The sequence below is a fragment of the Saimiri boliviensis genome, chromosome 1, assembly GCF_048565385.1.
Source record: "Saimiri boliviensis isolate mSaiBol1 chromosome 1, mSaiBol1.pri, whole genome shotgun sequence".
NCBI classification, from domain to species: Eukaryota; Metazoa; Chordata; class Mammalia; order Primates; family Cebidae; genus Saimiri; species Saimiri boliviensis.
In genome coordinates, this window is record NC_133449.1 from 118,458,891 (window position 1) to 118,485,004 (window position 26,114).

Here is a 26,114-nt window from a genome sequence, read left to right on the forward strand (position 1 = left end):
TTAACCTTCCGAAGATGTGCCAGCCTGTTTCCCAAAGTGGCTGCACCACTGAAAATTCCCTCCAGCAGTGTATGAGGGTCCCACCTGCTGCATGGCCTCACCAACAATTGTCACTGTCTTTTTTTATTCTCACTATCCTAGTGGGTATGAAATGTTATCCCATCATGGTCTTTATTTCTATTTCCCTCATGACTAATGATGTTCAGCATTTTTCATGTGTCTACTGGTTATGTGTATACCTTCTTTTTTTTTTTTTTTTTGGAGACAGAGTCTTGTTCTATCACCCAGGCTGCAGTGTCGTGGATGATCTCACCTCACTGCAACCTCCACCTCCTGGGTTTAAGTGATTCTCCTGCCTCAGCTTCCAGAATAGCTGGGATTATTAAAAAGACTTTTAAATATAAATGGTAGCCTACTATATGCAGAGTTCTGTACTTTTGTTTCAGTAAACTTTGGTAATAATTACCCATTAATACATAGTTCTTATCTTGGAGTAGGTAATGGTTTTTTAAATATGACATCAAAATCATACAACCAAAGGGGGGGGGGGAAACAGACAAATAGACACGTGGCACCATACCTGTCTAATTTTTGAAATTTTAGTAGAGACAGTGTTTTACCATGTTGGCCAGGCTGGTCTTGAACTCGTGGCCTCAAGTGATCCACCAGTCTTGACCTCCTAAAGTGCTGGAATTACAGGCATGAGCCACTGTGCCCAGCCTGTATATGTTCTTTAGAGACATGTTAATTCAGTTCCTTTGCCATTTTAAATTGGATCGTTTCTCTTTTGAATTATCGAGTTGTAAGAATTCTTTGAATATTCGAGATATAAGTGCTTTATGAGATACATGATTTGCAGATATTTTCTCCCATTCTACGGGTCCTCTTCGCTTTATTTATGGTACCCTTTGAAGTATAAAGGTTTTTAACTTTGATGAAGTCCAATATATCTGTTTTTTTCTTCGGTTGTTTACACTTTTGATGTCATATCCGGAAAGCCATTACCTACTCCAAGATAAGAACTATATATTGATGAGTAATTACTACTAAAGTTTACTGAAACAAAAGTACAGAGCCATGTATATAACAAGTTATCATTTATATTATTTTTGAAATTACATATTTACTTACATATTAAATATCACCAAAAGAATAACAAGAACCTGATAACATTGGTTGCCTCTGGGGAGGAGGACCTGGTTGGCGTGAAGAGAAAGAGACTTTAACTACACACCCTTAGGTTTTTTTTTTAATTTTGAACTATTTGTGTTAACTAGCTATTCAAAATATAATTACACAGAAAATTTAAATTTCTTAAAAAAGATATTCTGCATTGAATCCCAAGAACATGCTGCCACAATTATCAAAAACTAAAATCTAGGCTGGCGTGATGGCTCACGCCTGTAACCCCGGCACTTTGGGAGGCAGAGGTGAGTGGATCAGCTGAGGTCAGGAGTTTGAGACATGCCTGGCCAACAAGGCAAAACCCTATCTCTACAAAAAATACAAAAAATCACCTGGGCATGATGGCGGATGCCTGTAATCCAAGCTACTCAGGAGGTTGAGGCAGGAGAATCTCTTGAACCTGGGAGGCAGAGGTTGCAGTGAGCCAAAGTTGCACCACTGAACTCCAGCCTGGGCAACAAGAGCAAACTTCGTCTCAAAAAAAGAAAAAAAAACAACCAAACACACGAAAAAACTAAACTAAAATCCAGTAAAGGCCAAGATCCATCAGACTTAATCTAATCATATGCAACAAAAACTGCCAAGATTTCTTTTTGATAACTGAAATGGATTTCAGAACGTCATTTCCTTAACACAGTTTGTTTCCTATATAGTGTGAATAGGCAGAAAAGAGCAAATCATTTTGTTTGACACAGATAAGACATGTAATGCTAAAACTGTATGAAGAAGGGGACATTTGTAGAATAAGTGAGGATAAACTTGTATGAATTTCTTTCCCTCTTCCATTAAAGAAAACAACAAAGAAACTTCAGTGCTGGGTAAAAAGCCTTTTGCTGATTCTACTATTGAAAACAGTAATATAAGATGAAATAAAAGTTTTCAAATAAAATAAAACATAATCTTGCCAGCTTAACCTATTTCTATTTCCTTAGTACATGGTATTCCGTATCTATATACAGTTGTAATCAGTGTATCCATATCAATGTCTATGCTGTTTTTCACTGTCTGTCCACAAATATGCAAAATAACTATTTTCAATGGTTGCGAATTAAGGTGATATTTAACTATATAATTAACTGATTACATACTATAAAGGCATTAAGGATGTGCCTAACTTTTCACCACTACGGATTATGCTAGATAGACATCTTAATGTATAAAATAGTTCCATTTAATAATTTCCTGGGTTTGACTCCTAAAAATAGTTTTATGAGATCAAAGACAGGAATATTTTTATGGTGCTTTATACATATTCCCATATAGCTTTTAAAAAAGTAGACCAATTGGGAAAACTATCAGAAGTATTTGAATTATACCAGCTTCAGTGTAACTCTGCCAGCACTGAATACTGCTGGTTTTGACTTTTAGTAGATCACTTAAAACAGTGATCATTGAGAAAATACTTTTAATTTTAAGGTGATTTTTAAGGTCTGTTTACACATGATCATCTATAACAAGGGTCAGTAAACTTTTTCTTAAAATAGTAAACAATAAATATTTTAGGCTTGCAGGCCACAGGTCTATGCTGCAACAACTCAACTCTGCCTCTGTAGCTCCAAAACAGCCATAAACGGTATATAAACAAATGAGTGTGGCTGCATTCCAATAAAACTTTACTTACAAAGTCAGCTGGCCTGTGAGCAACAGTTTGCTGACCCCTGCTCTGATATAAAAGGCAACATATTCACATATATGTCCAATGAATAAAAAACCACGTAGCTTGAACAGAAGCATAAAAAACACAAAAATCTAGATTTGCGGTAACATTTTTCTCTCAACAGAATCACTATACCCACTCACCTCTTTACTTAAAGTTAATATGTGCTCAAAATTGGTCTAAAAATTCGGAGACACAAACGCAGCTATGACTTACCAGAGAAAGCTATGCCTCAGGATATTTTGAAAGCTATGCGGCTCTAATGACAATATGAAATTGGTCCAGGTGGAAAAAGGAAGCAAGGCTGGGGAGAATTGTAACCCCAAAGCACTACTTTTGGGAACTTTTGCATGTCTGTATTTATTGCAGGTGGGCAGGGATGAGAAGTTTGCTGCTGTCTCATATGTTTTCCTCACACATTTCAATTTATCTGCTAGATCGCTCCACTTGGCAGCTCCAACCCGGCCTGTTCAAAACTTGCTATCAACTTGCTGTAATGTCTTGGGCCCCATTTCAACTAAATAATGTCATCCCTGAACCATCCAGACTTGACACTCAAGAGTCATCCTAGAGCCTGTCACATGGAAAACATCCAATAAAGCATTAGTTCATTCCATTCATTCATTCACTCATCATGACATTTCTCTCTCCATGTCAGTCAGCTGCCAAATCTCATACTATGTCTCCTACATTATTCATGGAAATTAGGGTCTGAACTACTACGGTCTGAACCCCATCTCTACTAAAAATACGAAACATTAGCTGGGCATGGTGGCATGCACCTGTAGTCCCAGCTACTTGGGAGGCTGAGGCAGTAGAATCCTTGAGCCTGGGAGGCGGAGGCTGTAGTGAGCTGAGATAACACCGCTACACTCTAGCCTGCATGACAGAGTGACGCTCTGTCTCCAAAATAAAAATAATAATAATAATAATCAATAGCCCACAACTGCCAACCAACTTAAGTTTAAACGCTTAATCTGAAATCCAAGATTTTCACACCCATGTAGCCTGGTCTCATGCATTCTGGTCCCATGAAGCCTTATCTGCCAGTCTTCCCTTTGGCACCCTGAGACTCACTCAAACTACAGCCAGTCAATATTCCCCAACATCCCCATTCCATCCCAGTCACAAGATTCACACCTCAGTCTTGTTTCATCCCATTTGCTGTCCTAAAATCCCCTAATCCCTCCATGTTCAATCCCCTACATTTTACTCATCCTGAAAGGCTACTACAAACCCCACCTCACCCATGAAGGCTTATGCTATCTGCTACTTTCTATTCTTCACTGTACATACTCTTTAGACTATAAACATCTTGGAGATACTGAACATAACCATTCCCCTTCACAAGTCCCTACAAGAATACCTTGAATGGTATAAAGTTCAATAAAAATTTGAAGAATGAACAAACTGGAATCCCTTCTGAATAGTAATTCCTATAATCAAAACTTGCTGATGATTTAATGTCTCTTGCTTTATTATATACCCTCTAGTGTACAATGAAGACAGAACCAGCTTCCACAGAGAGCTTTAGTTGTTCCTATCTCCTATTAGTTTTTCATCTTAATAAAATGAAAAGACAGTAGTAGCAGTCGGAGTAATTTAATAAAAGTAGTAATGGCTAACTTCTTTGAATGTATACCAGTTACTGTTCTAAAAAGACTTACACATATTAACTAATTTCATCCTCGTATGAATTAGGTATGATTGTTCTTATGAGGATTAAATTAGTTAATATGTGTAAGACTGTCTACTCTTCCAGATTAGATTAGGAAAGAGGTAGAAGGGCACACTTAAGTCGCCACATACTCAAGTGATTTACAACACAAGAAAGAGATTCCTGGGAGGGTTATAGCTAGAAAGACAGAAGCCTATAACTGGGGAAATGAAATCCTTCTGTACAATACAAGGCACATACTAGATGCTCTATAAATGCCCCTCCCCTTCCCTCCCCTCCAACTTCCCTTCCCCTCCCCCTTTCCTTCCCCTCCCCCTTCCCGTCCCTTCCCCTCCGTTCCCCTCCCTACCTCCCTCCTTCCCTTCCTTCCTTCCTTCCTTCCTTCCATCCTTCTTTCCTTCCCTCCTCCCTTCCTCCTCTGTTCGTCTTTCCCCATCTTACTCCCTCCCCTCCCTCTTTTCTAACAGAACTCCTTTTAGGTCTTTAAGACAATTATTTCCGTGTTCATTTGCTTAAAATTTGTCTCCCCAACTAAAGTTCAACAAAGGTGGTGGGCATCATGGTCCTGTTGACAGCTGTCTCCCAGGTCTACAGTGTTAGACACAGAACAGGCACTCAAATATTTAAATGAATGAGTGACTGGAAAAAAGAAGAAAGGGGAGAAAGGCAGAAAGGAGTGCTGGACAGCCTCGCTGGTATCTCGGTTTAAACACTCATTCATTCTCTCTGCCACACAGCAGTATGATCGGTCCACTGGTAAAGCTACTAAATGACCAAAAGACAAGACACTGCCGTATAGACTCATGCAGTACTGCCGCTGGAGGACCTTGTCCTGTACCTTCCTGCCACCTTGATGTACCACTTCCACCCAATTTTCTCACATTTGTCCCCTGCAGTCCCTTGAAAAGTCAAACTAAAAAGCAAAGCACAGATGACAAGGTTAGGTAGATGGTCGCTTGTAATCCTCTTCATGCCTTGCTCCATGGAACCCTTCTTTTTCTTTTTTTTGAGACGGAGTCTCACATTGTCGCCCGGGCTAAAGTGCAATGGCGAGATCTCGGCTGACTGCAACCTCCGCCTCCCGGGTTCACAGATTATCCTGCCTCAGCCTCCTGAGTAGCTGGGAGTACAGGCACACACCACCATACCCAGCTGATTTTTATGTATTTTTAGTAGAGATGAGGTTTCACTATGTTGGCCAGATTTGGCCTTGAACTCCTGACCTCGTGATCTGCCTGCCTTGGCCCCCCAACGGGCTGGGATTACAGGCATGAGGCACCACGCCCAGCCCGGAACCCTTCTTAACTGAGTACATGGGATCCCAACATGACTAATATGAGTCTTTCTCATTTCTTAGTTTTCCATTCTGAACCAGTCTGAACAGCTAACCATTGGCCATTACAAGTGGTGGCAGAATTTAGCAATAAAGTCAGGGTTATGAATATAATTGGGGAGCTCAGAAATTCCTTGGCAACAGTGTAACTTTCTCTCTAATTTACACTCACATGCCCAGAAGTCTGACCAAAAAGTTAAGAGAACTAAAAAGCCTCATCACCCGAACGCAGCCACAGCTAACACATGCCCAAGTGCAAAGATCTGCCCCAATTCCTCTGCTGACCTCCTGCCCTTGGCCTTGACAGACACAACCCTCTAAATAAATCTCTAACTATAAACACTTGTCAATGACATTTTCCTTTTCCAAGAAACGTAACCCCAAGGAGCAAAATACACTTATCCCATGCCATGAATAAGCTTTCTAAAACTGTATCCAACACAATCCAAAGCTCAAAAAGCAAGTAAACAGAGACAAAAGTAAAGTTAGATGGAAGCAATTTTCCCATCAAATACTCTTCCAAAGCCCTATGATAAATTGCTCATTCAACCACTTCTGTCACATCCAGTTAGGTGTAAATCACATTTTTATCTACACTTACCTCTGCCACTCGGTGGGTTGAACTAAATCGAGGTTGCGAACCAGCCAAAACACAGTGTTGGTGGGTGGCATTGAGATCATCTGCAGGAAAAACACCAGAAGTTTATAAAACTATATTTATTAGTCAGTATATACTGCATATTATTTAACTAAAACACAAAGTAAACAGTAAATCCATCTTTCAAGAAATGACAATAACCAAGGAATCAACATTTACCTTGTAGCCTTTAAATCAATCCTTTATAAGGAGGTGACCATATATTCTATTATATATGTATCTACTTATAAGCAGACATTATATATGTAGATATATAACAAGTATAATATAAATGCACAATAAATATGATATACTTGTAAATACTTATACATATGCAAGTATGTATAAGTAGATATATAATCATATGTATATAATTAAATGTATATATGCAAACTATAACACTTTGAAGAGTGAAATGGGGTGCTATTAATTATTCCAGAACAACAGGTATAAACCAGGACTGTCCTCAGCAAACAAGGTATAGGGTCACTCTACTTATCTGTGGTCCTATAATGCCCACCCACTATAAAATTTGCTGTTTACAGATTGAGCTTCTTTCACTTTCTCATGACACATCTACTTCTACCCTTGTCTTTAGAATAAACCAGAATTTGGAATTGAACACCTTTCATCTGAAAAATCTGCTCTTTCCCTCCATAACCAAAGTATCCATTTTGCTGCAACAATTTTCCAGGCAACAAACCAACCAACTCAGCATGTTGCATGTTTGGCTCTTAGAACAGAATTTAAGCCTAGGGATTCACAACCCAAGAATGAAGTAGGTGGTGAATTCATTAGTTGAAGAATATTCTTAAAACCACAAGTAGTGGGAGAAAAACCAATGACCAAGTTGTTGCCTATCTTAAGAAATGATACACAAGTTAGGCAAAATCTATACAACCTCTGCTTAGGACATGACTTCCTCTATTACAAAAATAGAGTTGTGATGTACTCCAGCAATGATATCCTATATAGGCAACACAAGATTTTTATCAAGATACCAAAAAAGATAATGACTGAAACTAAGAGGCAAATGCCAACAGGCCCCTTATGTGTCAGCAAAAACAACCTACAATATCATCTCTAAACATAGAAAGAAAACAAAAAATGTTAAGGCAGGATTTCTGCTTATGAATACTATGAAGTAACAGTGACAAGATTTACCCTTCTGCCTTAAACAACAACAAAACAAACTAAAAATGTGAATCAAAGGTTTCAGCAAGATATAATCCCATGGAGAGGAGGAACAAAATAGGTGAGAGACGCTTACGATTGCCCTAATTTACTCCATGGAAACAGTTTCAATACCACAGAATAGAGAAGTCAAAAACTAGAGTCTCTTTTTCTTTCTTGCCAAGTTCAGAAGACGAGATTGGAGAATAGGGAGGCCAAGGCCACAGGGCCTTGAAAGGCAGAATGCTGGAACAGAAACCGTCAAACAGAGAGCAAACAGCGATTGCAGAACGGTTCCCTCAAGTATTTGAAAGAGCACTGACTTGTGCATGTGTGAATAAAAACTTCCCAAGGACCAAAAACAGAAACATCACAATGTAGCAGGTGAAACCAATCTCAGATCTCACACATAGCCAGGAATATTTTATGTTCCCAGCAACGAAAATGGCTCCCACTACATGAGATACTAGAAAATCCTTAGGAAAATATCACTGTGGAAGTAGGGCTAAATGAGTCCTAGCTTAAAAGTTGCACTAGTCCCACCTAGGAAGGCTTAAAACTAAGCCTCAAAAGGATCCAACTTCTGGCTGGGCATGGTGGTTCATTGCCTGTAATCCCAGTACTTTGGGAAGCCAAGGTGAGTGGATCACCTGAGGTCAAGAGCTCGAGACCAGCCTGGCCAACATGGTGAAACCCTGTCTCTACTAAAGTACAAAAATTCGCTGGGCATGGCGGTGGATGCCTGTAATCCCAGCTACTGAGGAGGCTGAGGCAAAAGAATCGCTTGAACCCAGGAGGCAGAGGTTGCAGTGACCCGAGATCATGCAATTGCCCTGCAGCCTGGGAAATAAGAGCAAACTCCATCCCAAAACAAAATTTGAAAAAAGAATCCAACTTCTTCTTAGAAATTTAATTATTGATTAGAGCAAAAGTCAAAAGTATGTAAAAGTACATAACAAATTCAAGCACCCAATAAATACCATGTGCAATATCCAACATCCATTCAAAAAGTAACAGGGAAATGAAAGATACATACACACACAATATGTGAGATTTTCACATCTCTCTTTTCTTCTAAATGTACATATCTGTCCTTTTATATATATATACAAGTCAAGCTTCTAAAGGTTAAACATGTAGCATCTGAAACAAAACTCGCACTGAATGAAATGAACAGCAATTTAGAAAGTGCAGAAGAAAAGACCAGTGAACTAGAATACACAAAAAATAAAAAATATGCAAAATAAAGTGGCTAAAGAAAAAAGACTACAAAAATAAGAAAGAGCATGAGTGACCTCCAGAACAATATTAAACCATTTAACAAAAACATAACTTGAATTCCAGGGAATGAAGAGTGACAAAAACATATACATTTTTATAGAAACAATGACAAAAAATTCACCAAATTTCATGAAAACTATAAAACCAGAGATCCAATAAGCTCAATGAATTCTAAGCAAAAAAATGATACCAGACTAAACTAAAGCATGTGATAATAAAATTTCTTAAAATCATTAATAAAGTGAAATGTTAAAAGCAGTCAGAAAAAGAGACATTAAATACAAAGGGACAAGGATGAGAATGACAGCAGACTTCTCATCAGAAGCTGTAAAATTCAGAAGACAACTGGATGACAAAATACTGGAAAAAACTGTCACTCTACTATTCTATACATAGTGAATACCTTTTCCAAAATAAAAGTGAAATAAACACTTTATAGAAAGAAACTGAAACAATTTATATTCAGTAGATTTTCAGTAAAAGAATTGCTAAAAATTCCGCAGGCAAAAGAAAAATAATATCAAAAGGAATTCAGATCTGCTCAAAGGAATAAAAAGTAACATAAGTAATAAATATGAAAGAATAAATGCCTATTTAAATCCAAAATAATAACAACGTATTGTGAGGTTTATTACATACGCATAAGTAAAACACGTGAAAAAGCACAAAGGAGAGGAGGAAAGAAGGAAAAGTGGTATAACATTCAAAGTTACACTGTGGTAAGTTAAGGATATAAAGATATTGTAAAACCAAGAGCAGTAGCTCTGTAGAGAGAGACAGACTGGAAACAGAGAATGGCAATATACTGTAGTAAAAACCAAGAAGCAGAAACATGCGTAAGAACCAGTACCAGGGTAGAGAAACCTTAACTGTAATTACTGAATTACTGGAGACTCAATGTAGGCAGAACTGAGAATTAGAAAGTCCAAAGGAACTCAGTCTTAGGGAACTCCCACGCTTTTGTGAGTTTTATCTCCAAGAGCTCTGAAGTTCTCATAGTGGACACTTTATATATGTATGTATTTATTTATTTTCTAAAGAGACAGAGTCTCACAGGTCATCCAGGCTGGAGTGTAGTGGCATGAACATATCTCAGTGCCACCTACAAATCCTAGCCCCTGCCAGCCATCCTATCGCAACTAAGAATGAGAAAAAAGAAAATGAGAAGCACTGTGAGGTTCACAATTCACAGGCATAGACCCACTAAAAGACTGAGATTTAATCATAAGATTCTAGAATGCTACCCCTCCCAACATACCTTACCACCACATTATTATTCCAGTTCCTTTTATCCAATACATCACATCTACCTATCAAGAAAAAAGTATGAGGCCTTCTAAATGGCAAAAAACGTCATTTGAAAAAAACTGAGCAAAAATCAGAACCAGAGTCAGAAATGGCAGAAATTATCAGAAATGTTTTTTAAACTATGATTACTATTCTAAGACTCTAAAGGACAATATTGACAACATGCAAGAACTGATGGGGAATATAAGCAGAGGAATGGAAATTCTAAGAAAGAATCAAAAAGAAAATGCTGGAAATCAATAACACTGTAAAAGAAATGAAGAATGCCTTTAATGGGCTCATTAGAAAACTGAACAAGCCAGATGAAAGATCTCTGAGAATGAGGATATGTTTAGAGAAACTTCCAAAACTGAAAAGCAGAGAAAAAAGACTGAAAAAAAAAAAAAAAACCCAGAACTATGGGACAGCTACAAAAGGTATAATATATGTATAATGGTAATAACAAAAAGAGAAGAAAGAGGAAAAGGAACAGAAGAAAATGAGAAGCAATAATAAGAATGTTCTTAAGTTAATGTTAGACACCAAACTAGAGACTCAAGAAGCTCAGGGAAAAACCTACACCTACTCATATTATATTCAAACTGCAGAAAGTTGAGGGATAAAGAATTTTGCAAAAAGTCAGAAGGAAAAAACAGCTTACCTCTAAAGGAATAAACAAACAAACAAAAATCTGACTTTTCCTCAAAAACCGAGTAATCAATACAAAAGTGAAGTGAAACACTTAAGGTGTTGAGAGGAAAAAAACAGCAGCCTAGAACTGTTGATGCTGCAAAACTACCCTTCAAAAGTAAAGAAGAAACAGGCCACATGTGGTGGCTCATGCCTATAATCCGAGCATTTTGGGAGGCCAAGGCAGGTGGATCACCTGAGATCAGGAGTTCAAAACCAGCCTGGCCAACATGGTAAAACCCCATCTCTACTAAAAATATAAAACAGGTGAGCACAGTGGCACATGCCTATAATCCTGGCTACTCGAGAAAGTGAAGCAGGAAAATCACAGCCTGGCCAACAGAGTGAGACTGTGTCAAAAAAAAAAAAAAAAAAGGAAAAGGAAAGAAAAGGAAAAGGAAGAGAGGGGAGGGGTGGGGAGGGGAGGGGTAGGGAAGGGAGGGGAGGGGAGGGGAGGGGGATGAAAGTATTTTTTTAAAAAGTTTTTCAGACAAAAGTTCAGGGAATTTGTTGCTAGTAGATTTGTATTATAAGAAATTTGTCAGAAAGAAAATGATACAGGTCAGAAACAGATTACATAAAGGAAGAGATTTTGAGATGGAGTAAATGAAAGTAAAATGAAAACCAATATTTTTCTTATCCTTAATTGATAGAAGAGATAACAATTTATTCACAATAACAATGATGAACTCAATTATATATGCCACATATGTGTGTGTACGCACACACATGCGCACACGCACAGACACACACACACACACACACCCCCCCCTATGTATGCTGAGTTTTTTTTGTTGTCATTGTTTTTTTGAGATGGAGTCTCACTCTGTCACCAAGGTTGGAGTGCAATGGCATGATCTGGGCTCACTGCAACCTCCACCTCCTGGGTTCAAGCAATCCTCCTGACTCAGCCTCCAGAGCAGCTGGGACTACAGGTGTGTGCCACAACACCTGGCTATTTTCTTTGTATTTTTAGCAGAGACAGGGTTTCACCTTGTTAGCCTAGATGATCTCTATCTCCTGACCTCATGATCTGCCCACCTTGGCCTCCCAAAGTGCTGGGATTACAGGTGTGAGCCGCTGCGTCCAGCCTATATGCTTATTTATAAATGAGATTAATGCTAGCAATGAGTGTAAGAGATGAGAGAAAAAAATTATGAGAATATTTTGTTTTACTGTACTTGCACTATCTGTGAAACAGTATAGCATTATTTGAAAGTGGACTTGAAACAGTTGTAAATGTATACCGCAACCTCTAGGTCACTACTTTAAAAAGTCAAAAAATATATATGTAATTGATATGCTAAGACAGGAGATGAAACAAAATCATGAAATACTCAAAACTATAAAAGCAGAAAAAGAATGGAAGACAAAAACAGTGGGAAAAAACACGTACAAAACATAGAAAACATTAGCAAAATATGACAGATATTAATCCAAGCATAACGATATTCACTTTAAATGCCAGTGGTCCAAATACACACATGAAAAAACAAGATATTATCAGAATGGTTAAAAAACAAGGCATAATTATATGCTGTCTCCAAGAAACTCAATTTAAATATAAAGATACACACAGATCAAACTTAAAGATATAAAGAAGACAGATATACTACTCTTAACATTAATCTAAAGAAAGCTGGAATGCTTCTATTAATTTCAGACAGAGTAGATTTCAGAGCAAAAATAAATTATCACAGAGAAAATGGGGTAGTAGCCAGGCACAGTGGCTCATGCTTATAATCCCAAAACTTTGGGAGGCTGAGGTGGGCGGATCACCTGAGGTCGGGAGTTTGAGACCAATCTGGCTAACATGGCGAAACCCCATCTCTACTAAAAATATAAAAAATTAACCAGGTGTGGTGGCATGCACCTGTAATCCCAGCTACTCAGGAGGCTGTGGCATGGGAATTGCTTGAACCTGGGAGGCGGAGGTTGCATTAAGTTAAGATCACGCCACTGCACTCCAGCTTGGGCAACAAGAGCGAAACTCCATCTCAAGAAAAAAAAGGAAAGAAAGAAAAAGTGGTAGTACATAATGACAAAGGAGTAAATTCTCCCAGAAGATATAACAGTCATTAACATGTATGCACCTAATAATGGAGCATCCAAATACGTAAGGCAAAAACTGATAGAGCTGCAAGGGAAAAGAGACAAATCCACACCATAACTGGAGATGTCAACATCCCTCTATCAGAAAAGGACAGATACAGCAGGCAGAAAATCATTAAGGACATAGTTGAACTCAACAATACCATCAATCAATTGAATATTACTGACATACATAGACTACTTCATTCAACAACAGCAGAATGCACACTAGTAACAAGCTCACATGGAGCATTCCCCAAAGTAGACTACATTCTGGGCCATAAAACACATATTACCAAATTTAAGAGAATGGAAATCATACAACGTCTGACCTCAGACCAAAATGGAATTAAACTAGAAAACAATAACGGAAAGATAGCTAGAAAATCCCCAAATACTTAGAGATGGAACAATATACTTCTAATGTCTGTGTGCCAAAAAAAAAGAAAAACTTAAGAAAAATGAACTAAATGAAAGTGAAAATACAACTTATCAAAATTGGTTGGAAGCAACACAAGCACTACTTAGAGGAAAATTTATAGCATTAAATGCCACAAATTTACAGCATTAATATAGCATTCTGCTTATATTAGAAGAAAGATCTAAAATCAGTAAGCTAAGCTTCTATTGTGTGAAATTTTAAAAAGAACAAATTAATCCAAGGTAAGCAGAAGAAAAGAAACAATAAAAGTTAATGTAGCTTAATGAAATAAAAAACAGGAAACTAATAAAGAAAATTAATAAAAGCAAAGCTAGTTCTTTTAAAAAATCAATAAAATTGATAAACCTCTAGCCAGACTAAGAAATAAGTGATAAACATATTACTAATGTCAGAAATGAAAGAAGTGACATCACTATAGATCCAATGGGCATTAAAAGGATAATTTTTAAATGCTATGAGCAATTCTTTACCCAAAAATCTGATAACCTATACAAAATTAACCAATTCCTTAAAAAATAAAATCTGTCAAAACTCACACAAGAAAAAAATGAACAATATGAATAGGCCTATTTCTACTAAAGAAATTGAATCAATAATTAACATGCTTCCAAAGCACTAGCCGCAAATATGTTCACTATTGAGTTCTACCAAATGTTACACTAATTCTTAACAATCTGTACTAAGAGATAACAAGGGAATATTTCCAAACTCATTCTATGGGAACAGCATTACCCACAGACAGACATTACAAGAAAGAAAACTAAAGATCAGTATTCTCTCGTAAGCATAGATTTAAAAATCCTCATCAAAATATTAGCAAATTGAATTCAACAACGTATAAAAGGAATCATACACCACAACCAAGTGAGATTTATCCCAGGTACAAAAAACAAATTCAACACTCAAAAATCAATTAATGTAATCCATCACACCAACAGGATACAAAGAAAAAAAAACATGATCATACTAATAGGTACAAAAAAACCATTTGGGGCTGGGCGCGGTGGCTCAAGCCTGTAATCCCAGCACTTTGGGAGGCTGAGGTGGGTGGCTCACGAGGTCAGGAGATTGAGACCATCCAGTCAACATAGTGAAACCCCGTCTCTACTAAAAATACAAAAAATTAGCTGGGCATGGCAGCGCATGCCTGTAATCCCAGCTACTCGGGAGGCTGAGGCAGGAGAATTGCCTGAACCCAGGAGGCGGAGGTTGCGGTGAGCCGAGATCGCACCATTGCACTCCAGCCTGGGTAACAAGAGCGAAACTCCGTCTCAAAAAAAAAAAAAAGAAAAACCATTTGACCAAACGTAATATGCATTCATGATAAAAATTCTCAGTAAACTAGAAATAGAGAAGAACTTCCTCAACACATAAAGAATGTGTAAGGAAACCTACAGCTAACATCATACTTAGCAGTGTGAACCTAGAGACTTTTCTGCTCAGAGCAAGAATACGACAAGGATGTCTCCTCCCAACATTTCTTTTCAGTATCATATTGGAAGACCTGGCTGACACAATAAGACAAGAAAAGAAAACAAAAGGTACACAGATTGAAAATGAAAAAAAAAAAATAGAATGTCTTTATTTACAGATTTTGTTATTGTCTGTGTAGTAAATTCAAAAGAATCAATAATTTAATCTGCCTTTGAACAGACCACTCTGGCAGCTTTATATGAAAGAGGAAGGACTAAGGGGGAAAGAAGAATTGAAGCAGGAAGACCAGTCAGGAAGCTGTTGCAGTGTCATTCGGGAGCTAATACTGACTTGAACTACGGATACAGGGGAGGAGACCACGAGCAGACATCAGATTGAGAACGTTCTAGGAAAAGACAATAAGACATGCTAATGAATTGGATGAGCAAAATCAGGGAAAAGTAAACTCAAGAACAACTCTTGGCCGGGCGCGGTGGCTCACGCCTGTAATCCCAGCGCTTTGGTAGGCCAGGGCAGGTAGATCACCAGGTCAGGAGATCAAGACCATCCCGGCCAACGTGGTGAAACCCTATCTCTACTAAAAATACAAAAAAATTAGCTAGGTGTGGTGGCACGTGCTTGTAATCCCAGCTACTCAGGAGGCTGAGGCAGGAGAATCACTTGAACCAGGGAGCTGGTGGTTGCAGTGAGCCAAGAATGAGCCACTGTACTCCAGCCTGGATAACAGAGCAAGACTCCGTCTCAAAACAAAAGAACAACTCTTGGGGTTTTCACTGCAACAAATGATTAAAGGTGAATAAGTCACAAAACCTTAGGACATTGTATAAATAATACCACAAAATGCAATTAGAGGTCAGGATGAAAACATCAGTGATATATTTGGAGTTTTCAATGCAAATATAGACACAACAACACAGAGAATCAAAAGCAAAGGCTTGGGCTTCGAAGTGTGGCTTTAGGGCCAGATGAAGAAGGCTAAGCAACCATTCTCTCTTCCTGTTTGCCATCTCTGAGGACACTCCTGAGTAGTTCTGGTTGATCCTGTGTTGCCTAAAGGACTTTCAGAATCAAGCAAAATACTAAAAACTGGAGTTTGAAGGGAGTTCCCAAGGCTAGATTCACATAAAAGACTGGGACCATTTCTAGGAAATACATAAATGCCAGTCTCATCTAGCCAAATAAAAGCCTTATTATTCCTGTGCTATGAACACTGGGACCCAGAGACATCATTAGGGGAAAAATCATCACCTTAATGAGCATATTTGTTAAGTTCTTTTGTTCCCCTGCGGGGCAATTAATGTGACTCAGGCCAAATGGCAAACACAATCTAAGAAGGCATACTTTGAGGCTTCCACCTTCATTTAAATCCTTGGCAACTCTCTAATCAAACAACTCTTTTGAAATCATTTCCAACTGTATCTAATCCTTTATGACTTATAAAAAAGAATCTTGTAATATTCACTGAAGAGCTTCTAGTTTATCAAAAACTCCAAGTCTATAAAAGCAATTCAAGCTTCACGGATTGTGCATCTCGAAGGACATACTAAATGCATTCCCAGCTTTGAAAGATTATTCCTAATAATTTTTAGAAAAAAACAAAACTAAAGAATGTCTATTTACCAGAGCTATCTCGGAATACAGCTAAAACTTGACTGGCTCTGTGTCCAGCTGGAGTAAGAGTTTGTAGATGATTTGACAACATACATTCAAAGAGAAAAGAAGCGCTCACTCTTTGCTGGCTGAATGCTGTGTGCCCTGGCAGTGGTGAAGAGGGCTCTGGACATTCACTGTAGCATGAAATCTCATCTCATATATAAAAGACCACAGAAGCAATGTTATGATTTACGGTAGGGTGACAATTCACGTTCAAGACTTTTGGTTTTAATACCGAAAGTCCTGCATCCTGAGATCCCCTTGCCCACAGACAAAAGGGCAATTGGTCACCCTAAATTTGCCCCAGTCCTCACTTCCTTAGATTTGTTGCCCAGTATGTTACCAGGGCCATTTCACCCAAATTTCTTACAAAAACAATCACGAGTTTTGCTAAAGGCACTCTTAGGGTAAATAAGCCCAATACTGAAATCCAATCTTCCCAGCTTCACAGTCACTGAAGCTTTTCATTCTTACTTACCTGTCCCTTCTCATCTCTCAATCTTAATATTTATGACCTTATTTTTCCTAGATGTGGGGCCATCCGTGGCTGAAAACATTTTCAGAATTTAATAGCCAATGAAAGGGGGAGGGGAAGGTTCCTGGCAAGATGCCAGTATAGACACAGGCCCTGTCGCATGCCTAGATTCTCAATAAGACAATCAGTGGGACAAAAAACGGATCAAAACCTCTTTTGGCACTGTATGTTAGCGAAAGGTGCTCAATATGCCAGAAATACAAATAATTGTGTTGAATATAGTATAGGTGGAATTAAAGAAGGACAAAGAAGGCTGACACATGATTCTCTCCAAAAGAGCAGTGAGCCTGATAAATACACCAATCAAATCCTGAGCGAAACACTCACCTCTTAACTCAGAAAGCAGAGAGCGGGAGGGCAAGAAAAGCTTACGGGGCACCCAGAGGGCAGGGCTCTTGCCTCTGTAGCAAGCATTCTATGCACACAACCTGCGGTACTCACAGGCCCCAGGATGTGCTGCTGTTATAAGCCACGACTCTGAATACGAGTCATTGCGGAGACGAGGAACTGGAGCAAGAGCAATGGTAGGAGTGGCCCCAAACCTACCATGGTTTGCTCATACTGCAAGCATCCACACCACATGAAGACAAAAACAAGTTCTTAAGCACACTCCAATTTATGAAATCTCTACCTGGCTGTGAAAGGACACATTTTCTTCCTCCTTCAAGAAAAGGATTTGGCCAGGAATCCATACTAATCTCTCACAGAACCAATCTCAGCTACTTGCCTATAAGCCAGTACTAGCCCACTTTCTGTGAGGATAAAGAGGTAAGGAATAATTGCCAGAACTATGCAAAATGACTACAGTTCAAAGAAATGGAGGCACTTTGATCAAAACTGTGTTTTCTGAAAAAGGCTTATTCAAACTGACACGATAAAATTTGAGAAAATTCTCAATCATTGAAGAAGACGCTTAATTCAAGAAGGTACTGCATCTGTAAAACTAAGGTAAGCACGCATGAAGCTGAACAGTATGAGATCAGGAAAAACCACTTGCAACTGATTTTTTTAATAGTATTTCTTCATGTAACACGGCGACAGATGGAGTGAATAACAGAAAGCATGCTGTAGAAAAACCAAATTACTGAACCGGATGAGTGAACTCAAAAAATTCTCCTATAACTCAGGGAAAATATAAGAAATTAGTGATGAAAAATCTGACATGAGAAACAGATCCTGGATATCAAAATATACTTAACATGAATCACAGAATGAAAGTAAAATACAGGCCAGGCATGGTGGCCGACACCTGTAATCCCAGCACTTTGGGAGCCCAAGGCAGATCGATTACTTGAGGCCAGGAGTTCGAGACCAGCCTGGCCAACATGGTGAAACCCCATCTCTGCTAAAAATACACAAATTAGCTGGACATGGTGGCAGGTGTCTGTAATCCCAGCTACTCAGGAGGCTGAGACAGGAGTATTGCTTGAACCTGGGAGGCAGAGGTTGCAGTAAGCCAAGATCACATCATTGTGCTGCAGCCTGGGTGATGGAGCGAGACTCTGTCTCGAAAAAAAAAAGAAAAAAAGATACAAAAAGATTTGAGAATAATCAAAGAAACACTGGAAGAATGTTTTCCAAGGTTGTGAAAAGGCCAGAGTCTGCACTATAAATGGTTGAGCAAGGACATAAATTTATTCTGTTAAAAAATTAAATATAAAATACTACAAATGTCCAAACAGAAAATACAGCTTACCAAAATGAAACCATAAGGAAGATGGCCTCAGACATCTCCCAACATCAAATATGAGGGGTCACAGATCTCAACTCACTACTTCTGCCTCCAGGGTTCAAATGATTTTCCTGCCTCAGCCTCCTGAGTAGCTGGGATTACAGGCATGTGACATCACACCTGGCTAATTTTTGTATTTTCAGTAGAGACAGGGTTTTGCCATGTTGGCCAGGCTGGTCTTGAACTCCTGACCTCAGGTGATCCACTCACCTTGGTATCCCAAAGTGCTGAGATTACAGGTGTGAGCCACTGCACCCAGCCTCTACAGTTTTAAGGGGGAAAGTTTGATACTCAAGAATACTATAGCCAATCAAGGAGATATTATTCGCAAGTAAAAGGATAGGAAGTCACTCTTCCATAATGCAAAGACTCAAAGAATATGCCACAACCACTCCCCTGCTGTTAGTCTTCATGAATATTATTAGAAAGCACATTTTGACTGACCAAGAGAACCACCAATACTTTTTATAAAATCACAGTACAAAAAAAGCTAGCAGTAAGTATAAACACAGTTAAATAATTTCAAATATTGTTATTTAATTTAATGCAAGTATTACAATGAAGACTTAAATGGAAAGATGTTTCTCCTAAAATAAATATTAAAAATTTAAGTGAAAAATCAAAAATTGGGTATAAGAAAATACCTAGGAAGAAGTGGGCAGAAGGGTTAAATAAAGTAAATGTTAAGAAAAACACTAACACCTCAACAGAAAAATGAGCAAAACACAATCAGCCAATGAGTAACAGAAAGAAGTAAACAATGGCCAACAAAAATAGAAAATGTTCAACCTCATGAATAAATAAGGAAACAATGGATAGTTATTGAAATTGATGTTTCTACAAGGAGACAAGTGCTATTCTGACATCTTGTTTGAAAGTAAGGGATTAATTTTTAAACCAGTTTTTTTTTTTTTTTTTTTTTTTTTTTGAGACGGAGTTTCGCCCTTGTTACCCAGGCTGGAGTGCAATGGCGCGATCTCGGCTAACCGCAACCTCCGCCTCCTGGGCTCAGGTAATTCTCCTGCCTCAGCCTCCTGAGTAGCTGGGATTACAGGCACGTGCCACCATGCCCAGCTAATTTTTTGCGCTTTTAGTAGAGACGAGGTTTCACCATGTTGACCAGGATGGTCTCGATCTCTCGACCTCGTGATCCACCCGCCTCGGCCTCCCAAAGTGCTGGGATTACAGGCTTGAGCCACCGCGCCCGGCCACCAGTTTTTAACAATAATTTTCAAGGAATGTTTAATGATAAGAAAAAATGCTCAAAATATAAATGTATCAGGAAAAAAAGATGCAAAACATTTATACAGCATGATATTAATTTTATATAAACAAAAGATAAACATGTTACTAAGTACAGAAAAAAACTAGAAGGAATTAGACTAAATCATTATAAATAATATTTCCTCTTCTTTATACTTTTCAATAGTTTGAAAATTCACTACAATAGCAGGTACGCTATTTCATCAATTCCAAGGTAGACATTTTTTCTTTATATTTAACATCTCTGAAATTGGAATCCATCTTAAACTGATGCCTTCTTTGACTGGATGATATAGTATTACTTTTAAATTAAGCAATAAAAAAATTAAAAACAAGTTTCTGTATGTGTTAAAGCTTCAAACAGAAATGTTCAACAAAGAGATTCTCAGAAAAGAGATATTCATTCACCCAATAAATAGGACAGGAAACAGTGAGCAGTGAAATTGCCAAGAGCTTTGGCTAGTTTCGTAAATCTTCCCCTAAATAAAATTTTTCCACGGAAGTGAAAAGTCTTTCATCAAAAGAAGTATGGCAATAAAGATGATCTCAAGGTGCATAACTTCACCCTCTCCCTCTCCCCTTTTTTAAAATTAACTTTTGTGGAATGCTTGGTTTGTTGTTGGGTTTTGAAGAGAATAGATTATTGAGGTTAATAAATGATTGTTGCTTTTAAATAAGCAAAAATAGTTTTAGTCCACTTTAGCCAGGGCTACCTTTCTCCTTTATTCTTCAAGTTGTAACTCTTCCCAGGAAGACGGCAGAGTGCAGCAAGTTGGGGAAAAGGAACAATGAGAGAGGAGAGAGCTTAGATGGACAGAAAAGTTGATTAAATAGTTTTCTCCATTTCCCCCTTTGCAGGTGAAGAGCCATCACTTCTGCCCACAGTTCCAGTAAACTGTGAGAACCAGAGTCTCTCAGAGTTAATGAATCAAATGGAAGAAGCCACTTCAACCTCTAATTTCTGTCCCCGTATCTTCTGACTGCCTTATGCACTCCTATCTCATATTCGATTTTCCATTAGCAATTAAGAAAGATAGCTATGGTTTCTGGCTAATACCTGGGGAGAGAAAAAAAAATATGTTCTCTCCAAACATGTGGTAAGTTCCTAATATGTACAAGTTTCTACATGCTGTGTGTAGTATGAAAAATATATATAATATCATACAGGTTTTCAAAAAGCTTAGGTCTAGTAAGTGACATAAGTAGCCGGAAGCCGTTATCCTAAGTGAATTAACGCAGGAAAAGAAAACCAAACACCGTATGTTCTCTCTCATAAGTGGAAGCTACACTGTATGTCCATTGAGTAAACATGGACATGAAGAATGGAACAACAGACACTAGGGCCTACTTAAGGGTGGAGGGTGGGAGGAAGGTAAGGATCAAAAAATTACCTATCAATTACTATGCTTATTACCTGGGTGATGAAATAATTTGTATACTAAACCCTACAATATGCAATTTACTCATGGAGCAAACCTGCACATGTATCCCCTGAACCTGAAATAAAAGTTGGGAAAAAAAAATATTTCTATACCAATAACTACAGCCCAGAGGGGGGAAAAGCTGTGGCATCCACGCTGATTGGTTGGTCCCTTGCCATTATGGGCATTCAATTATCTAACATCACCCCTAAATAAATGAGTTATACACATACCCAAATGAGGAGGAAAACATGACAAGGTAGAGAGAGCAGTGTAAACAAAAAAAGAAAAAAGGTTGTACCCCAACCAATTGTAGGATAGACTACAAAACCACTATAATGAATTGACCAAGCACTGTGACTTATATCCTTGTACTTTAGGTATGTACCTTGAGATCATCTGCCCTCCACAACCGTGGTTTTGTTTTTGTTTTTGTTTTTGTTTTTGTTTTTGTTTTTGTTTTTTTGAAATGCAGTCTGGCTCTGTGGCCCAGGCTGGAATGCAGTGGCATGATTTTGTCTCACTGAAACCTCCACCTCCTGGGTTGAAGCCATTCTCCTGCCTCAGCCTCCCGAGAAGCTGGGATTACAGGCATACACCACCACACTCAGCTACTTTTTATATTTTTAGTATAGACAAGGTTTCACCATGTTGGCCAAGCTGGTCTCAAACTCCTGACTTCAAGTGATCCACCCACCTTGGCCTCCCAGTTGTTTTTATAAAAGACTTTTGACTCCCGTAGAAAATTATATTTAGGGGAAGATTTCCAAAACTAGCCAAAGATCTTATCACCTTCACTAATGGCTGTGTGCTGTCCTATTTATTTGGTAAATAAATATCTCTAGGGGGGGGAAAAAAAAAAAAAACTTAATGATATTTATTGGGCCTAGATTACAAAGTCTAAGGAATCTTCCAGCATGAGGTATATAATCTGACCTTGAAATCTGCTGCAGGGACTGATTGGATAAGGAAAGTCAAACTCATTCCTGACCTAGTCCTAAATTCAAACCTTTAATAAGGATCAACTGAAAAAAAAAAAAAATAGCATAGTTAACACTCATTCTCCCGCTGTCTTTACAGAAGTGGCAAATAATACACATAGGATATACAACCTAATTAAAGGCCTAAAAAAAACATTTTCTATAGCTCATGCCTTTGGGAATTATGTTCTATAGACAGGTGGCCAAAGAGGGCATACAAAGACTGTTAGCCAATGGAAAAAATTCTACCACCAAACTCAGATGCAGAATTACCCCAAACAGTGTGACTATAATTGAATGAAATATGAGAGAATAAAAAAATTTCAGAATGCACAGTAAAACATTCCTCCTGAGCTTAAAAGAAACCAACATAATATTTTTACCTTTGATGGTTTTCTTATAAAAAATTTAGAAGAGAATGTACAGACGAATCCAGATACTGTGTTGTTTTAAAAAGTTCTGTGATGTCAATGTTTATTTAGACTAGATACAAGGAAATGAAGCATGAGTCACTGTGAAAAAGAATAGGCTACCATGGAAGATTCTAAGTTCTGTCTCTGGTAATCTCCAAGCATTAGGTGAATGGCCATCTGTTTGAGAAGAAACTTTAAAACCTTTTCCAGCAAGCAGCTTTCAAGGAGAGAATAAATACTTCCTTTTGCTTATATAACCAAGACACACTACCATGAAATGAAAGAAAAGCCAATCCTCAGTTCAGTCATTCACTTATTAGTTCAACAATTACTTAGTAAGCACCAGTCATATTCAAAGTACTGTGTTAAGTGCCATACAGGATGCACAGCTAAAACAGTCCTTGCCTTGAAGAATCTAAAATATGGTATAATTTTTAGAAAATTTAAATATGACAGAATTTTTAGAAAATTCTAAGAAAGATAAACACAAGGGATCCAAGTAAAAGTGGAATTGGCAGGAGGTCCCAACCAGAGCAATCAGGCAAAGGAAAGAAATAAAGGCCATCCAAATTGAAAAGAGGAAGTCAAACTATCTCTGTTTGCCAGTAATATGATTGTATACCTAGAAAATCCTAACAACTCTTCCAAAAGACTCCTAGACTTGAAAACCAAATTCAGTAAAATCTTGGGTTACAAAATCAGCGAACACAAGTCAGTAGGACTGCAATACACTAACAATGACAAAGCTGAGACTCAAATCAAGAACTCAATGTCTTTGACAACAGCTACAGAAAAATAATAATAAAGTACCTAGAAATAAACTTGACCAAAGTAGTAAAAGACCTCCACAAAGAGAAGTGCAAAACACTGATGAAAGAAATCATAGATGACACAAACAAATGGAAATACATCTGACATTCTATCATGAAAATGACCATACCACCCAAACAAATCTACAGGTTTGATGCAATTCCTATCAAACTACCAATGTCATTTCTCACAAGAATTAGAAAAAAAAAATCCTAAAATTCATATGGAACCAAAAAAGAGCCAGAATAACTAATGAATCCTAAACAAATAAAACAAATCTGGAGGCATCCCATTATCTGACTTGAAATTATACTATAAGGCTATAGTAACTAAAACAGCATGGTACTGGTATAAAAGTAGATATATAGACCAATGGAACAAAATAGAGAAGCCATAAATAAAGCCAAATATTTACAACTAACTGATCTTAGACAAAGCATATAAAATCACATACTAGAAAAGGGACACCCTATTCAAAATAGTGCTGGGAACACTGGATAGCCACATGTAGAAGAATGATACTGATTCCCTGTGTCTCACCATGTACAAAAATTAACTCAACATGGATTACAGACTTAAATCTAAGGCCTGAGCCTGTAAAAATCATAGAAGAAAACTCTTCTAGACATTGGGCTTGGCAAAGAATTTATCAATAGGACCCCAAAAGCAAATGCAACAAAATAAATGAATAAATAAATGGGATCTAATTAAACTAAAAAGCTGCTGCACAGCAAGAGAAATGATGATCAAAGTAAAGGGACAACCTACAGAATGGGAGAAAATATTTGCAAGCTATGAATCTGACAAAGAATCCATAAGGAACCCAAACAAATCAGTAAGAAAAAAACAAATAATCCCATCAAAACGTGGGCAAATGACATGAATAGACATTTCTCAAAAGAAAATACAGAAATGGGCAACAAACATATGAAAAAAATGCTCAATATTGCATACCATCAAGGAAATACAAATTAAAACCACAATGAGATACCACCTATGCTAGCCAGAGCGGCCATTATTAAAAAGTCAAAAAATAATAGATGTTGCTAGAAATGTGGTGAAAAGGGAGTGCATATACACTGAAGGTAGAAATGAAAATTACTACAACCTCCATGGAAAACAGTAAGGAGATTTCTCAAAGAACTAAAAGTAATGCTACCATTTGACCCAACAATCCACTGCTGGGTATCTACCCAGAAAAGAATTCATGATATCAAAAAGACATCTGCATGCATATGTTTATTGCCTCACATTTCACAATTGCAAAGATATGGAATCAACCAAAGAGCCCAACAACCGATGAGTAAAGAAAACGTGGTATGTATACATACCATGAAATACTACTTAGTCATTAAAAAAAAAAAAACCATGTATTTTGCAGCAACGTGGATGAAACTGAAGGCCATTATTCTAAGTAACTCAGAAATGGACAAACAAATATTGCATGTTCTCACTTGTAAGTGGGCACTAAGCTATGGGTACACGAAGACATAGAAAGTGGTACAATGGACATTGGAGATTCAGAATAGAGGAGGATGTGAGGGGGGTGAGAGATTTTAAAAAACCACATATCAGATGTACACTACTCAGGTGACAGGTACATTAAAAGACCAGACTTCAACATTATAACATTATACAAATCACACACGGAATCAAAAACTGCTTATATCCCTAAAGCTGCTGAAAGTTGTTTGTTTTTTTTTTTTAAATATTTTTCTTGAGATAGAGTCTTGCTTTGTCACCCAGGCTGAAGTGCAATGGTGTGATCTCGGCTCACTGCAATCACTGCCTCACAGGTTCAAGCGTTTCTCCTGCCTCACCCTCCGAGTAACTAAAATAGGTACCAAGACGACTATAGACATGCGCCACCACGCCCAGCTAATTTTTGTATTTTTAGAAGAGATGGGGTTTCACCATGTTGGCCAGGCTGGTCTTGAACTCCTGACCTCAGGTGATCCACCTGCCTTAGCCTCCCAAAGGAGGTGTGCGCCACCACAACTGACCTAAAATAATTTTTTAATGGAATTGGCAAAGGTGTTCAATAAGAAGAAATCCCAGTATGACAACTGTGGTAGGTGGGGTCTGAAGAAGCCAGAATTTATCAAACATTGAACAAGTCACATGCTAAAACATCTAGTGACATTGAGCAATCACTATAGTAAGCTTCTTCTATCAGTAAGAGTAAAGAAAGACGATTATAAATGCAGGGGGAGAAGGACACTGATTTTGAGCTTTTGATTAATCATAAAATCTTGACCTGACGTTTGCAATATTCCTCATCCATTGGCACAGGTTTGAGGGTTACAGTAGATTACACTTTCTACCTATTAATTCCATCACTCTCTCTGGTTTTGCAATAAACAACACTTACATAAACATCATTATGTACTGGTTTTCTAATTTCAGATCAACTTTTAAG

General features: G+C 37.9%; 1 protein-coding gene across 2 annotated transcripts in view; it reads right to left on the reverse strand.

The window, feature by feature from the left end:
• Positions 1-26,114, reverse strand: part of FTO (FTO alpha-ketoglutarate dependent dioxygenase) — a 410,140-nt gene that overhangs the window by 238,383 nt on the left and 145,643 nt on the right. For both annotated transcript variants that reach the window (XM_003937274.4, XM_074402846.1), the window contains exon 5: positions 6,455-6,534. In XM_003937274.4, the coding sequence (XP_003937323.1) occupies positions 6,455-6,534 (80 nt within the window). The remainder of the gene's footprint in view (positions 1-6,454; positions 6,535-26,114) is intronic.